At 38.4% G+C, this 15,308-nt stretch overlaps 2 protein-coding genes across 3 annotated transcripts; one reads left to right on the top strand and one right to left on the bottom strand.

The window, feature by feature from the left end:
* The first annotated feature begins 3 nt into the window (after positions 1-3).
* Positions 4-10,086, top strand: LOC118415730 (twinfilin-1-like). 2 transcript variants are annotated; one of them, XM_035820510.1, is made up of 11 exons: positions 4-198; positions 1,431-1,523; positions 2,905-2,955; positions 3,218-3,348; positions 4,103-4,198; positions 4,558-4,662; positions 5,492-5,578; positions 6,235-6,363; positions 6,818-6,968; positions 7,383-7,504; positions 7,976-10,086. In XM_035820510.1, the coding sequence occupies exons 1-11, from the start codon at positions 174-176 to the stop codon at positions 8,135-8,137; spliced, it is 1,152 nt and encodes a 383-aa protein (XP_035676403.1). In that variant the 5' UTR covers positions 4-173; the 3' UTR covers positions 8,138-10,086. The 2 variants fall into 2 exon arrangements, with proteins under 2 accessions (XP_035676403.1, XP_035676404.1); XM_035820511.1 differs by lacking the exon at positions 5,492-5,578.
* A 1,148-nt stretch (positions 10,087-11,234) lies between these two features.
* Positions 11,235-15,301, bottom strand: LOC118416936. Its single transcript, XM_035822252.1, has 7 exons — positions 14,509-15,301; positions 13,690-13,855; positions 13,235-13,323; positions 12,757-12,824; positions 12,429-12,507; positions 11,964-12,074; positions 11,235-11,594 (listed from the first exon to the last, which is right to left on the bottom strand). The coding sequence occupies exons 1-7, from the start codon at positions 15,042-15,044 to the stop codon at positions 11,366-11,368; spliced, it is 1,278 nt and encodes a 425-aa protein (XP_035678145.1). The 5' UTR covers positions 15,045-15,301; the 3' UTR covers positions 11,235-11,365.
* Positions 15,302-15,308: the final 7 nt, after the last annotated feature.

Raw genomic sequence — 15,308 nt, forward strand, 5'->3', positions numbered from 1 at the left:
TCTCACATGACCAAGTGGAAGTGTCACACAGACATTCGTGTACAAAATCAACTCTCGCCGGGCTAAATATATCCTAAAAGACCGGCCTCTGGCAACGGATCTAGCTCCCAACAGGCCAGCTTCTTGACGTAGTTGAACACGCGCAGATAGCAAGAAGAGAAAGCAGAGGGAAAATGTCGCATCAGACTGGAATATTGGGTGAGTTTTCTCGTTGAATTTTCTCAGACTTATCTTCCGGAAATTTTGGTCGACGTTTTTTGTGGGAGGGGCTGACCGTAAGGTGGGTTTATGTATGCTAGTATAGGAGGTGGATCTTTTGTCTATATCGTCTTGTGTATTTCTGTATGTCGATGACTTCAGTCTGAAATCGCATCACCAAAAGGCCATAGAACTACACAGGACTAAGTTTAAAACGTAATGCTTCCAAAACATTTGTTTAAAAAAATAATATTATTTTTAAAAAATCAGTGTACTTTGAAGTAGGCCATTCAAGCTCAAATTAGGATAAAACTAAAGCGGATATAGCTGCGTGAATATTCACGAAGGACAAATGTTTATAAGGATGAGTCATTCAAGCTTTTCAGTGCCAAAGTCAACATGTCAAGAGGATGACTACACTACAGTAGATACATTCTAAATTGCAAAAACATCCCATCACTTAATCATAGACAAATAAAGAGAAGTTGTTTGTGTTAGGGAGTCCATTTCCTGACCCAGCGTAACCTGTTGTATCATGTTCCTCCGCCTTGACTTAATCGGTCCAGACGTATATATGACGCTATGGCAACCTTGAGCCCTTTCATGGCCTTCTTGCGCAACTGGAATATATTGGGAAGATGGCGGGCCTAAATATAGAAGCCAGTCTAGTGTACTACAATAGCTTATATGTTGGAAAACGTCAGCTCAGATATTCATGTTATCTAGTGATACATATGTTGTGCTAAGAACCATGAGTCTTATGGTTAATGTTTTATACAGATGAACAAAAGCATTATTCATATATCACTGTGATATCATTTGCATTTACTTAGTAGATGTCTGACAAATTTCTGTAAACATATCTGTATAGTTTTGTTAAGTGTATGAAGTAACATATACAGTGAATATACTATATATATGTATGAGTCATACAGTATGACAATGTGATTCACAGTGTAAAATTAGATTTCTGGTTCTGAAAGATTTAGGTCGGAAACCTACTAATTCTATGGCTTGCTGAATTATATCTAAAGCAGTTCAGAAGTGTTAGATGATCAGTAGTAGTAAAATGTATGTAGGTCAGCTAGATAGATTCAGCATGAGATAAATTTTAGTGCCCCAAGACCTTGTTACAAACCCCAAGGCACAATTTAAATCAATTATACGTATAGTATGTTAGTCCCCCTCCTGTTTATTTTAGGATGATAACTCTTTTACTTTTCTACATCCAGCTACTGATGAGCTGCGGGAGTTCTTTGCAGCCTGTAAGGAAGGTGGTGCGAATGAGGGGAGGTACAGGGCGATCAAGGTGTCCATAGAAAATGGTGAGTGTATGTGTAGTCTGTGTGGCACAAACTCCAATTAGAACTGTAACATTTAATGACATTACAGTCAAACCTGTATTAGTGGCCACATTTGCATAGCAACCACCTGGCCATTGTGGTCACTTTTTGTTGGTCCCTTGGATTTTTCCCATTGACCTAAGCATCAAATAGTCTGTAGCGGCCACCTGTCCAACTCGGCCACGGCCACACGATTTCCAGTCCTGTAGATACAGAAACAACAATAGCTCGAAGTGACACATTTGAAGTAGGGCTGGAATTGTGGCTTAGGTATTTGTAGAAATATTTTTCAGAATCAAATCACAGGAACAATTTCGAACAACATTCAGTATTGCAGTACCAGGAAAACAGCTTTTAGCCTAATATAGATGACCCCGGTCAGTTCTGAAAATAGGAACCTGTCCTATCTGTTTTTCTGCTGTAATATTGGAGATGAACAGAGATATTCCCTCGGGACATCAGGTCAGGCTGTGGATTATTGATTTTTGATGAGGCATAACTGATACCGTGATACGGTCAATTTAGATGTCCTCTGATGTATGGGGCTGTTCTTTCATATCTGATAAAGGATTTATCATATATTTATGGATTACCCAACGCTTCAGAGGTACAGATAAACATACTGTAGGTGACTCAAAGAAAAGAATCCTTGCATCAAGTTGCATGTGATGTTATGTACATGTACGTATATAATGTAATACAGTCCTACTAGACACAGGTGGGCCTAAGGTCTACTAGGACATCAGATTAGATTAGATGCTGGTTTGTATATTTTTTATTGCAGAATCAAGATAATATGATAGTAAAAGAGTATCTCATGCATTATGTTAATGTAATAGAATGAATTAATTATTCATCTATTTTTAAAGAATGCAAGCAATATTGTGTCATACAGTAACTTGACAGTAGGTCACAGACTAAGTACTAGTTTGGTATGTGTCATGTCCAGTCGAGTATAACCTCTGACTGTGTGGCATTGCAGGTCCCTTGGACCACCCGAGGGCACAAAGTCATAAATCAAGTCAAACATTGACAGTGCACATGACTTGGTATTTCTGGTGACATGATTGTAAACAAGATACACGCACCTCCTTTTATTTTACAAAGAACATGATGAATGATACAAATTAGAATATGTGTGTTGTGAAAACTTTGCTTGCTAGCAGAGGCACATTACTGTTCTTTTACATCTGTGTTACTTTATGATATTGTAATATATTGTACATTTGTCTTTTCATTAACATACACATCTTTTGATTCAATACTGGTACAATGATGATAATGTGTTTCTAGAATAAGTCCTAATATAGCTATCATATTTTGTTTCCTCAAATTACAAATCATTTTTTCCTCCAACTTTCAGAGACTCTTGTACTGTCTGACTCTGGCTTGGCTGATGGAACATTTGAAGATGATATCCTTTAAAAGATTTATGTGCTTTTTTGTTTTGTTTCAAACTATGTTCATATTTCTTTTCATAGTGAACTGTTGTGCATGCGTGGGTTTCCTAAGGACAGTAGTAATGTCCATTTACATAAATTATATTGCACTTGCACCTGCAGTGATGACATGTAAAAAGATTTTCCAACTTCTGTCAATTTTATATTTTGATCCCATCCCTGAGCAGAATTTTAAACCTCCCGCCTGGTATTGATAGTAGTCCTTAACCAGCCCACATTGGGACACCCTGGTGCTGCCCATGTTGGAAGAGAAGCAGCCATGTTACATCTTCTACAGGCTGGACAGTCGGGAGAGCCATGGGGGGTTTGAGTGGCTCTTCCTCGCATATTCTCCTGACCATGCTCATGTAAGTCTTGTTGTAAAAACCCAGCTCCATCCTCGTATGCCCTGTGTGTAGGCACACCTGTGTCTCAGCATTTGGGCTACTATCCCACCTAATTATAATAAGATGCCATTGATGTCATCATGAAGGACATCCAAGACAAGATATACAAGAAAATGTGACCTTGTGAGTCATGATTAAGTTAGAATCTACAATATTGTAATACATACACTAGCAAGCTCCAATATTAGAATTGTATTTTATATCAAATCAAAATGATAACAGTCAACCCTATCAGTCTGGTTTTATGCAGCTACTGCTTTTGTACAAAACTTGTGCATTATGTTTATGCCTCAAGGCAGTTTGCCAGTTAGGTAACAAAGCCAACATTTTATCTTTTGACCACCAAAACTATTGCTTAGATCTGGAACCCTGCCAATACAAAACCTTCAGTAAATCACCAAGGATACTAAAACTAGTTACACTGCACCAAATTGGTTTGGGGATAAAGTGACTTGATTACTGGCAGGAAATGGTCTTTGGCAAAATCTCAAACTGTCCCCTGGAGTTTGCAAAATCTGTATTTATTGATTTTGGCAATGGGTCGTCATATGTCGATGCCAGTCACCTAAGCCTTCAGTTCAGGGGTGTCCGTGCTTGCAAGGACAATAGTGAAAATTGTTTTGCTTTTCCTTTATTAGTAAATTGTACCAAAAACATACAATTTTTTCAAAGCCTCACAAAGGGACTTAACCTTTTTATGATTTTTGTATTATAGATAAGGGAAAAGATGACATATGCTGCTACAAGGGCTACCCTGAAGAAGGAGTTTGGACAAAGCCAGATCAAGGAGGAAGTGTTTGGAACAACACCGGTAAGTTCTGCCATGGATTCATAGCACTTGAAAATCAAGATTATGCAGTATCTTTGACTTTGTGATCGAATCAGTGGAAGTAACACTAGTTCACCTTTATCAGTGGAATAGTCAATGTCAGTTGCTTTAAAAATGGTACTTAGGGATACCAACTTGGCAGTCACTTCAAATTGATCTCCCTAAATACTTACTTACTTCGACTTACTTACTAAATACCCAGTTTTTTTAAACAATGGATATAGATTACCCCATGGATAAAGGTGAACTAGTGCTAGCAGATTTATACATGTTGTCTGTGTAATGGTTATTTCATATGCATATTTGTTCCATAATATTTCCATTTGTTTATGTTTGTGTAGGAGGACATCTCTCTTGCAGGGTACCACAAACATTTGCAGGCCCAGAATGCACCTGCACCACTGACCGAAGCGGAGGAGGAGCTTAAGTACATCAAACAACAAGAGGTGTGTGTCAACCATTGTGATTGGTCGAGACTGTGTCAGTCACCATGATTGGTTGAGTCTGTGTCAACCATCATGATTGTTTGATTTTAGATAGTAAAGATCTTAAATCAGGGAAAGTTGACTGTGACAGTGTATTGTGACTTCTTGCAGTCAGCAAAAATACAAGATATTTCTTTTATACCTTCAATATCTTACCTCAGAACTGATGTTTGCATACAACAATGTACCTCTACTTTCCATGAGGATAAAACTTCTAAAGCTATTTCCTACATGTACATGTACAAACAGCCATAATAACAGAATTCTACTCCAATACAAGGTATTCCTTTCACTTACTATTGCAAACTTCTAACCTATCCCTGCTACATGGCTTCATCATTAGAAACACATGGTGAGCCAAATTTTCTCTGTCATGTGCACGATACTGTCTCTGTTGTTATACCACTCTATGTTAAAAAGCTTCTTGTAGGATTCTGTATAGCTCCAGAATTTCTAGCTGCTAATTTTTGTCTCAACTGATAGATGGTAGTAGTTTTAAATGTATTACTATTAGGAAAGTGCTTGTCTTTGCAGCATAGATTATTTGCTAACTCTCCGACTCCTATATCTAACTCATACTTTATCTATGCATTCATGTTTCTTGCTGCACGGCATGGTAGAAGTTTCCGGTGAGCCTTTTTTGCACCCCTGGTATAGATTGTTGTTCTGTCGTCATGTACATTTCTGTCACTCATTCTGTCCTATCATCTACAACTTTTTCTTGGTTGTCACGAGCTGTATCTTCTCTGTCTCTTCTTTTTTGTTTCTCTGTGTGTGTGTTTGTGTGTAGCTTCAAATGAGTTGCATTCAGGACTCACGGTTTTCATACTACAATCGCGAGATGCCACCACCCGTGGCACCACGGCCTCGCATGAGGGTGAGTCCTGAGCCCTTCCACTAAAGTACTCCTGGAGGCATCTTTTTTCATGATCATTTCCCCTTGGATGTCATGTTCTTCATTGCCTTATTCTCTCACACATTTCACAAATGTTATACAGTCAAAACTACATAAGAAGACCACTCAGGAGAAAGTGACAGGTGGTCACTCCTGAAAAAAGTGGCCAAATTGGACAGGAGGTCCTTGTGTAGAGGTGGTCACACTTGTACAGATTTGACTGTATCCTGTAATTGCCTTATATATATATATATATATACACATGTGTGTATGTCAATAATACAGTAGTTATGTCAAATTTAGTATGTGCTGTGACTAGCACCAGTGTGTTCCTTCAATGCAGGAAAATTATTTGGCTAACACTTTTAGCTGCAAGCTGTATTCTCCATTATTCAATGAGAATTCTCAGAGAGGTAGATTTTCATGGAAGATTGTATCAGTGTATTTACTAAGTTTATAGTGTTAAATTAGGGCTTGTAGATTCTGAATACACCAGTGTTGCCCTAGCTTGAATGTGAGGTTGAATATGTTGGATTGTGTTTCACTAGAACACACTAAGAGTGTACTAACAGTTTTACAGTCATGATTTTTGGAAAACATTTTAATTTTTAATTTTTTCTTTTTTTTTGTATTGCCAGGGTGTGAGCACCCACATCCATGTGGAGACCCGGCAGCAGACCGTTCAGGGTGTGGCCTTCCCCATCGCACAGGCTGCCATGGCCAAACTGCAGCAGCTGAAGTTAGGACAGATCGACTATGTCAGATTGGTATGCTGGGCATTATTGGGGGCAACAATAGTGATGAGAATAGAAAATCTTAGTACAAATGAATTGTATGAAGGGAAGGATATGATGGCCAAGATTTGTCAGAAAGTTGCTGGAGTATAGAGTGGTGAAGTAAAAGGAAACAGATATTGATGATTTTGTTTAGAACAGATACAATCTGAAAGAACCCTCCCCATTTTTTCATTGATGGAATGAAGAAGTCCAAAAATTAATGCGCTTATAGAATGCACACAAAGATTGTAATTATTCTGGAAGTGGTACAAGTTTGGATATTATTTTAGTGACTGTTATTCCACAGTTTATTCCCCAGAAGACAAATACCTTTGTTGGGTTTCCTCAACCATTGGTGGCACTAGCATATACAACATTGCTTGAAATACTCTGCACTTTTATCAACATACTAGTAACACCAGTACCTGTTGTTCTTGTTCCCCAGGAACTAGACATGGACAGGGAGACCATAGAGTTGTCGGGTGCTGAGGACACCACAGTCCAGTCTCTGCCACAGAGGGTTCCTGAGGACCACCCCAGATACCACTTCTTCGTCTTCAAACACACACATGAGGGAGACTACCAAGAGTCTGTTGGTAATTACTGTACTGAATTTATTCAGTAAATGCATTGAAGATTAAAGCGAGGGCAAGGATTTTGTTTTGTGGTGGGAGGGAAAAGACGTTTTTATGATGTTTAAAATTTGCAGTTCTGTACTGTAATATAGAAGTCATACATACAAGGAAGACATATTTACAGTGTCATGAGTGGTGGAGAGATCTCTGCCAAAGTACAACCACTGTGAATGCTCCAAGATTTACACTTAGCTAATATAGTTTGATCCTAACTTAGACTCCTAAGTGAGAGTGTTGTCTTTCCCTTTAAATTTTATGAAGTATCTAGGGTGACATTCCTTCAAGAAGATGTTGTTACATTTCCTGTTAAGATCAAAGAAAGACCTTTTCCAGTGATGTAAGACCGTAGCACTAATGTTTGTCCTTGTTTTATAGTTTTTATCTACTCAATGCCGGGGTACAAGTGCAGCATCAAGGAGCGCATGTTGTACAGCAGCTGTAAGGCACCACTGTTGGACCAGACAGAACACAGCATCGGCATTACTGTCTCCAAAAAGGTCAGTAAAACATTATGTAATAAGCTATTTCATGGATTGAACTGGCCATGCACAGGTTAGAGGTGAAAGCCCATTACTTGTAAACAGTTCTTGCTAGACTATGCTTAATATGTGTCCCAACATTTTTGTTTTGTTCAAGTCAGTGCAGCCAGTGACTTGTACAACCACCATAAGCCTACTTGATTGCTTGCTATCTTGTATTTGTTCCTTTCAGAAAATATGTATGAGAAAGCAGTGAATGCCAGTTTGAAACTAATGTGTGTGAGTGTGTACATACATAAATCAGATAAAATTCACCCAGAAACTGTCCAAGATCCTGATCTTTCTATAAGATACACGTCTTGAGATAGAGCTTAATGATGTACTACTAGTAGTATTATGTACATTCAGATGATGTCTAAGACTTCTTTGCAGGGACGTTTGCCTTCAGTATTACTTACTTCACCATGTGATTTTGTTCTCTGTCCGTAGGTTGAAATCGATGATGGTGCTGAGTTGACAGAAGAATTCCTGATGGACGAACTCCACCCAAAGAAGAATGCGTACCGGGAAAAGTTTGCGCGGCCGCAGGGTCCCGCGGGAAAGAGAGGACCAAGGCGGATGATCAGGGGTGCAAACACGCCTTCCAGTTAAACTTTCAGTTTAGGCAAAGCTCTTTCACTACTTGCTAACTTTTAGAAATCTCAGTTCTTCTGTGTAGATAATCAATGGACTGCTATAAGGCCATGCTAGAACATGATTTTAGATTTTACAAAGATTTTGATTTCATCAAAGTGCTGGTATGTGCATTTAACAACAACCTGCTATTTTTGCAATATCATTGTTGAAGGAAATATGTCCTAAGTGAAATTTGATGCCTTTGTCAAGCTTTCACAGTGATCAGACAGACCTTTTTGACATTTAAGTAGCATATTTTGCTTTGACAGGTAAAAAATAGAGTAGCATATATTTAGGCGTTCTGATTGGTCAGGAATCAGCCAATCACACAGTAATATGGTTATGGCCTGGCCAATCACATTAAATCTGTGTCACTATGAATTTTTACATACATTAGAAAAGGTGTAGGCAGATGTTTACAAGGCAACCATTGGTCCAGCTTGTAATTTTGGACTGCCAAGAAAAGTTGGGAAAATAGAATACAAAGTGATTCATTCCTTACAAAATACAATGTAGGATACTTCAAGCAGAGTTAGGCAAAATAAACCTTTAGATAGTGAGTTAAATGAAAAAAAAAACACCAATGACTTGTACAACTTTTTATGATGACCAAGCCATTGGTTGTTATGATAATCATGTGATTAGTTAGGCATGGAGTGGGCTGTCTATATTGTGCACTTTATTTTAATATTGCACAATTATGACATGGAGCTTAACAGAGAATTATGAAAAGGGCTGATCTAGTCCATAGTTACAAATGACAACAACACTTAAAGCACACAAATAAATGCAACAATGCACAATCTCTACTATTCTATATTCAGATTGCAACAGTGTGTAATGAATTACTTGTTAAGGAAAAAATGTGTCTTTTCTTATTGTGTATTATGTATGTGTACACATGTATTAATTCGTTAGTAGGGGTACAAGCTGTGAAAATGTAATGCTGTGTTTGTAGTGAATTGTGAAAGATAGTAATCCATGTTTTGAAGTTTTTCAAGTCAATCAAAAAAAGAACTACAAGGGTTCAATAATGTACTATTGTGATGTTTCTTTACCCTAAAGTAGCCTTTTCTCTTATATGTATATGTGCATTTATGTAATAATTAATGTCAAGTCTGTAAAAAAAATATGAAAAAAGGCTGTGAGATGAAAAAAAAGAAGGGGTTATATGATGCAATTTTGAGGTGATTTCCTGGACATTTGTAGCAACTTTTGTTGTATTATGGTATCACAAGTGATTGTATCAAAATATATGACTGTATGATATGGTGTATTCCTACATTTTGTATGTAAATGGTGGTGAAATTCATTTCTACACAAACTCAAACTTCTGCCGGCCGGGCTATATTGCTCTCCCCACAAGGAAAACTTCATGTATAATACTCCATGTAGTCCAGATAACAAACTAAATAGGAACCTTGAAATTTACATAGGGATTGGCATGTGTCTGGTTACATGTATGTGATTGTATGATCAAGTTGGTGCTCATAAGCATAATTATTTCAGGCTTTGTGAACTGGGAAAAGGTTTGAGAGTTCTGTGGCATTTATAAAACATTTTTGCCTTACAAAATATTTTTGCCAGTGATATCTAAGTTTAGAGTCAGATTGTCAGAGGATTTGGACATTCCCATGTCTTGAGTACAGCTCTAAAAGCTCATCTCTTTCCTATGATTCAATGGAAAAGTGTGGAGGTAAAGGTAAAAATCAGTCTTCACTATGCAGTAACCATTAGCTGAGGACATTGAAATAAGAATCATTGCAAATTTCTACATCAAGTAAAGAAAACCTTTTCTACATTAAAGGGTTACCTGAAGTGTAACTTGTGTGGCAATCTTTCTAATTTAGCATAAGCCTGAACCATTTCTTGAAACTTTTGCAAATGAAGACACTTTTGTAATATTAAAAAAATTAGGAAACTGGTGTGTTTGTGTTGTTTAATCCATGACATCTACTTGTAATCATACCAATGGTACTTCACATTATCATCATATATGTACAAGTATGTACAATTAGGCATAGATATGAATGTAGGGAATTGCAGGATCAACTTAGAACTGTCACATCAAAAGATAACACATGGGGAAAGGGCATTTTTTTTCAAATTCAGTAAAGTTCTATGAATATCATCAAATTCCATCAATATCATGCACATTTCATTTTTTGTGACGGACCATTCCATTTTTGGAACTTGGCTCTACCATTAAATTTCTACTTGTACGAGGGTGAGTCAGAAAGTAATGCAAGTGGTTTCATAACAGACTCGATTTTTAATCAATTGAGTTGAAATTTGGCACAAAAGTAGAGATATATATCTTCTTGAGATTGAATGTTTTACATTTGGTCTTTATCATTTTTTTGAGCAACTGAGTTGATTTCAAGATGAACACACCCTTGGTAGCTTGTCAGGCTATCAATTCCTCTAAATATGACCCACTGAAAATCACTGTAGGAGGTTGAAATTATACAGGAAATTATACATGTATAATACCAAATGTCTCTATAGGTTGCGTGCCAATTTTCATCTCTAAACTCGTAATGGTTCTTTATTTACAGCTGCTAGGATGTGATAAGTTGTGTTATAGAGCTGTTGGATTTATACGCGAATTCGTAAGTTGTTGGTAAAAAGACTACTTTTTCATTAATCAAAAGAAACGAAACTTTACACAGTTATTAACTGTTTAAAGTCCAAAAAGTGTGCTAAGTTTCATTGTTCTTTGTTAATGGGAAAGAAGGCTACAGGCAGTTTTAATCAAAACACCACAGATCTCATGACCCTGACGACCTCTTATACCTCACTCTATACCAGCAACGAAAAAAGAAAAACTGCTCGGATTTCAGAGTTGAAATTAAGCATGTGGCTTATAGAAAAATGCAGCTTATTACATGTGCAGGCTCTATCTCCTACAATAGCAAAAATTGGTTTAGGGAAATTCTTAATTGTACGTTAATTGGACCTCACTTTTCTTCTGACGGGATACCAAGGGTGTGGTCACATTGAAAGCAGCTCAGTCACTCATAAAATAATGAGCAACAAATTTAGATATTTCAACCTCAAAAGGAGATATGTCTTAACCTTTGTGCCAAATTTCAACTCATTCCATCAAAGAACGACTTTGTTATGAAACCACTTGCATTACTTTCTGACTCACCCTCGTACTATTATCAAAGATCAACAAGATAACTAAGAATCAGTGATCTTTCATAAATTTTTCTGTTCTGAGTTAGTAGGCTGTGTGACTTGACTAGAGGTGCTGGGCTCTGTTCCCGCTGGCTGGCAGGAAACAACCATTGCCCGACCAGTGACGGAGGGTCCTGACTCCGTTTCTGCAACCTGTTTGGCCCCACCAGAGGTGATGGGCTCTATTCCCGCTGGCTGTTCCGAGGAGGCGTCAGAGATGAAGTCATCCATCAGCTGAAGGCGAGCTTTCCTAGGAGTGAAAAATGTACAAACCAAAACTCAGTCCACAGCCACTTTTCACCAGCTTTTCACAAACTACACAAATGTGCATGATTGTCTATCCAAACATCTGATTGGGGATTACCACTGCATCAATGTAAATTTTTTAACTTTTGCAGTGATTTATTCTTACAATTTTCCAGAAGAGACTACAAATATGTCCCCTAGTACATGATGTGTGACTTCTGCACTACTCAACTGTGAATGTAAAACACTGAAAACCTAATTTTCTTATCTATTGCAAAATAAAACCACTATAACAAAACAAAAATCAGTACGCCCAAGTCCTGCAAATTCTTGGACAGAAGCGTAAAAGTCTTGACAAAGGCACAAAAGTTACCATTCCTCCTTCCTGAGCTCCAGGATGTCCTTCCTGAGTCTCCGTCTCCTCTCCACGTACGTCTCTCCCTGTATGGTCTGCCCTAGCTGGGTCAGGAGACCTGTTGGAACACTGTAATGGAATAAATCACAATGTTATTGAAGCACATAAAGTGAGCCTTCATCTATGAGCTCATCATGGTCCATAGTCTAGTACTAAAAATGAACAGATGCAACTCTACACTACACATTTTTGTAATGTGCATTATGTACATATGATCAGCCCTGCTACTGCTTCTGCCCAACAATTGCACTACATCATCCCAATCCATTTACAAAACATGGCAAAACAAAGAATGTAACCTACAGCATTGCCTTCAGAAAGGGACATAAAAACCAGCCATTGCCTATCCCAATGCTTGCCCATGCTATTATACATGTACTGCCTTGCTGTGTCAATAATTTATATATCACTACGTGTACTTACCCCAAGAGAATCCCCAGGAATGCCCCTCCTATGATTCCTCTCAGACCCAGAGTGATTTTATACAGACCACCAGCTAGAGCTGTGAACAGAGTAAGCATTGTTACAGTACTAGTACAGCAGTACAAAATCATGAAACTCCCAGTCATTCCACTTCAATGTTAGATATAGAATGTACATGATTCTTAAAGAGAAGGCAGCATGTACCTTTAGACAGCGTCCCACAGTCTGATAAATGTATATCCTCTTCTTAAACCGATGACAATTGGCTGTCCTTAAATATGAGATAAGAAGCTGGATACAAGTTACAACATCAACAGTTTTAACAAACCTCCAGCAGCAGAGTAGTTCAGAGCATCATCCTTGTCCCTGTATACAGCTAGACACGTGGACACCCCACTGAAAACAATAAGGCACATGTTTACTGTAACAATCAGAGTGAAGAAGTGATATACAAATGTACCTGTATATAAGTATACGATTTAGGCAGCTGATCTTAGGTTTGACTCTCACCATCATGATTAAAATTTTACGAATGTTACAAGCATTATCCTATTGATACCAATGACAGTTGTATACTTGCAACATAAAATATAACTTTAAGCATATACGGCTAAAGTACATATATCTATATGCACTGTACCTAGAGGATAGGGAACATTACAAAATTGACTTTCATGAGCTTCTCTTCACTAGAATACATAGAATGATTTCATTAAAATGATTCTCCCTATAGTCGGAGTCATGCTGCATTTTTTGGTAATGCCTCAGTGGCAGAGGCAGATTTTGAAAATCTCAGGTCTACTTACTGGAATATGCCAGCAAACACAGCCACCCTCCAGCCCCACCTGTAGCCATATCTGATCAGTCCCCTGTGGGCTGCCTTGTGGGCATCTCCCTGGTAAAGAAAACCCCACAAAATTAGCTTGATACAATGGACAAACAGCTTACTACCAAATGTCACTGCCACAGACCGCTGAGGCAAATTTCAATGGGAAAAGGAAAGAGTGTACTTAATCAACGTCTTCTGTTCAACTGAACTACATGTTGGTGTACTTAGACATGATATTCATGTCTCCTATGTGAATGTTTTAAAGAGTAAATGAAGATTTAGGGAGAGGAAATTAACAATAAGAGAAAAGGTATGTTTCAGATTTCAATATGTGGCTAATAAAACAATACCAGTTCTTCATGCACTCCTTTTATCCTTCCTAACTATAATCAGGCAGTTTACCAGTTTACTGTGGTACTACTATAGACCCACCACTGCATCACGGCGCCCCTGGTAAACCTGTGTGTGGCTCAACTCGATGTACCGTAGTCTCGCCTGGCGAGCGGCGGGGACACCTCCGTACACAAACCCCATGATGAACCCCGCTGCCATCACGTTGATCCAGTCTGTAACCTCTCTACTGTACTTCTCAAAGTATCTGCACAATGTACACAAGTAATAGAAATTGAAACAATGATTCATTGTTGTTAATAGTGCATGATTTGTATGTCAACATTACAAGTCTAGGTATGAGCCTCTTGTAGTTCCCACTGGTTCTTTTAGTGTCCTTGGCAGACTTCTAGAGTGGCAATATTTTTTGTTGAGCACTGATTTGTGATTTTCAACATGGACTGAGGTTGGCAAAACTCAAAGAGAAACTTAGGCCTTGTTGAAAATTGCACATCAGCACTCTCCAAAAAGTTAACATCCCTGCTCCAGAAGTCTGTGAAGGAGGCTAGGGTCTCTGGGGCCCAACTGTCTAATTGTGTAAACCACAGAGTATGAAAGCAAGCAAAGAGGGAGCGTGGGCAGCAACTACAGATGGTACCCATGCTATACTAACATACTAACAATGACACAACTAGCACTGATAGTTTAATGACATAAATTTTTTAAATACATGAGATATTACAACAACTGTTTATCTTACGATTATCGGAAAATATTCATACATGTACATATACGTCTTGATTGATAATGATGTAGAGCTACATTTTTCCTGTCATTATGTGCACTACATTACTATAATATTCATAGTAACGTAATTTGTAATTCAATGTGTCATGTAATGTAAATGTGTAGTTAACTCACAGTTTCGTGTTCTCTTTGGTCTCAAAGAGTTCTTTCAACCTCTCCCAGCCTGTCTCAGGGTGAGGCTTAGTCCCTAGGAACCACGCCGGCACTACAATATCGTCATCCTGTGTGTGCCCCTCTTTTGTATCATCTGTGGCTCCATCTGTAGTAAGCTTCTTTGGTACATCTGTTACTTCATTTTCTTTTTTGTCATGTATAATCACTTCAGGTGGCTCTGCTGCATACACATTTGTTTTAAGTAAAATTTTGTTACTGGCACATGTCAAAAGTTCCCGTAAGGTTGTCGTAGATGGAAGTACAAACTTCCTATCTGTCCTGTATTGATGATGGCTGGAAACATCAGCTGTCTGAGAGTTCCTGAAAACAGCTAAACATGGATTTCCAAAACGATGTTTTGCATGCGGTAAAGTCATCAGAAGACTGGGCCTTGACAACTTGTTACTGTTCAGTAAGCGTGGTCTGCTGCCGTGCAGCCAACGGGCGCTGACAAGGCTACCCGAAATAGATGAGTACTCTTGATGTGTGAACACCATTTCACCTACATGCAACGCCCACAAACTAACTGTGGGTCAGACGACGCGACATAAACATCGAAGACGATTGCTTCAAGTCCACACCCTTTCCTCTGTCGAGACTTTGTACAAATTATTCAAGACTGTCAGTATATCATCTTAGGTAATATTTGCAAGGAAGTTACGCGTAGAGACTGAATATATGGCAGGAAAATCACAAAATTTCTGTCACCCGGCGGATTTTTCACATGGGCGCAGCCATCTTGTTTTCCCGGTGGCTGACGG

Source organism: Branchiostoma floridae, chromosome 5, assembly GCF_000003815.2.
Source record: "Branchiostoma floridae strain S238N-H82 chromosome 5, Bfl_VNyyK, whole genome shotgun sequence".
NCBI lineage: Eukaryota > Metazoa > Chordata > Leptocardii > Amphioxiformes > Branchiostomatidae > Branchiostoma > Branchiostoma floridae.

Excerpts from the sequence above, each read along its gene's own strand:
- LOC118415730 (XM_035820510.1), top strand. The coding sequence starts at position 174 with ATGTCGCATCAGACTGGAATATTGG. Across the intron at positions 2,956-3,217 it reads TGATGGAACATTTGAAGATG|ATTGGGACACCCTGGTGCTG; the intron begins ATATCCTTTAAA and ends TAACCAGCCCAC. Across the intron at positions 7,505-7,975 it reads GCATTACTGTCTCCAAAAAG|GTTGAAATCGATGATGGTGC; the intron begins GTCAGTAAAACA and ends CTCTGTCCGTAG.
- LOC118416936 (XM_035822252.1), bottom strand. The coding sequence starts at position 15,044 with ATGGTGTTCACACATCAAGAGTACTCATCTATTTCGGGTAGCCTTGTC. Across the intron at positions 13,324-13,689 it reads AGGGGCGCCGTGATGCAGTG|GGAGATGCCCACAAGGCAGC; the intron begins GTGGGTCTATAG and ends TTTCTTTACCAG. Across the intron at positions 11,595-11,963 it reads GAGCTCAGGAAGGAGGAATG|GAAAGCTCGCCTTCAGCTGA; the intron begins GTAACTTTTGTG and ends TTTCACTCCTAG.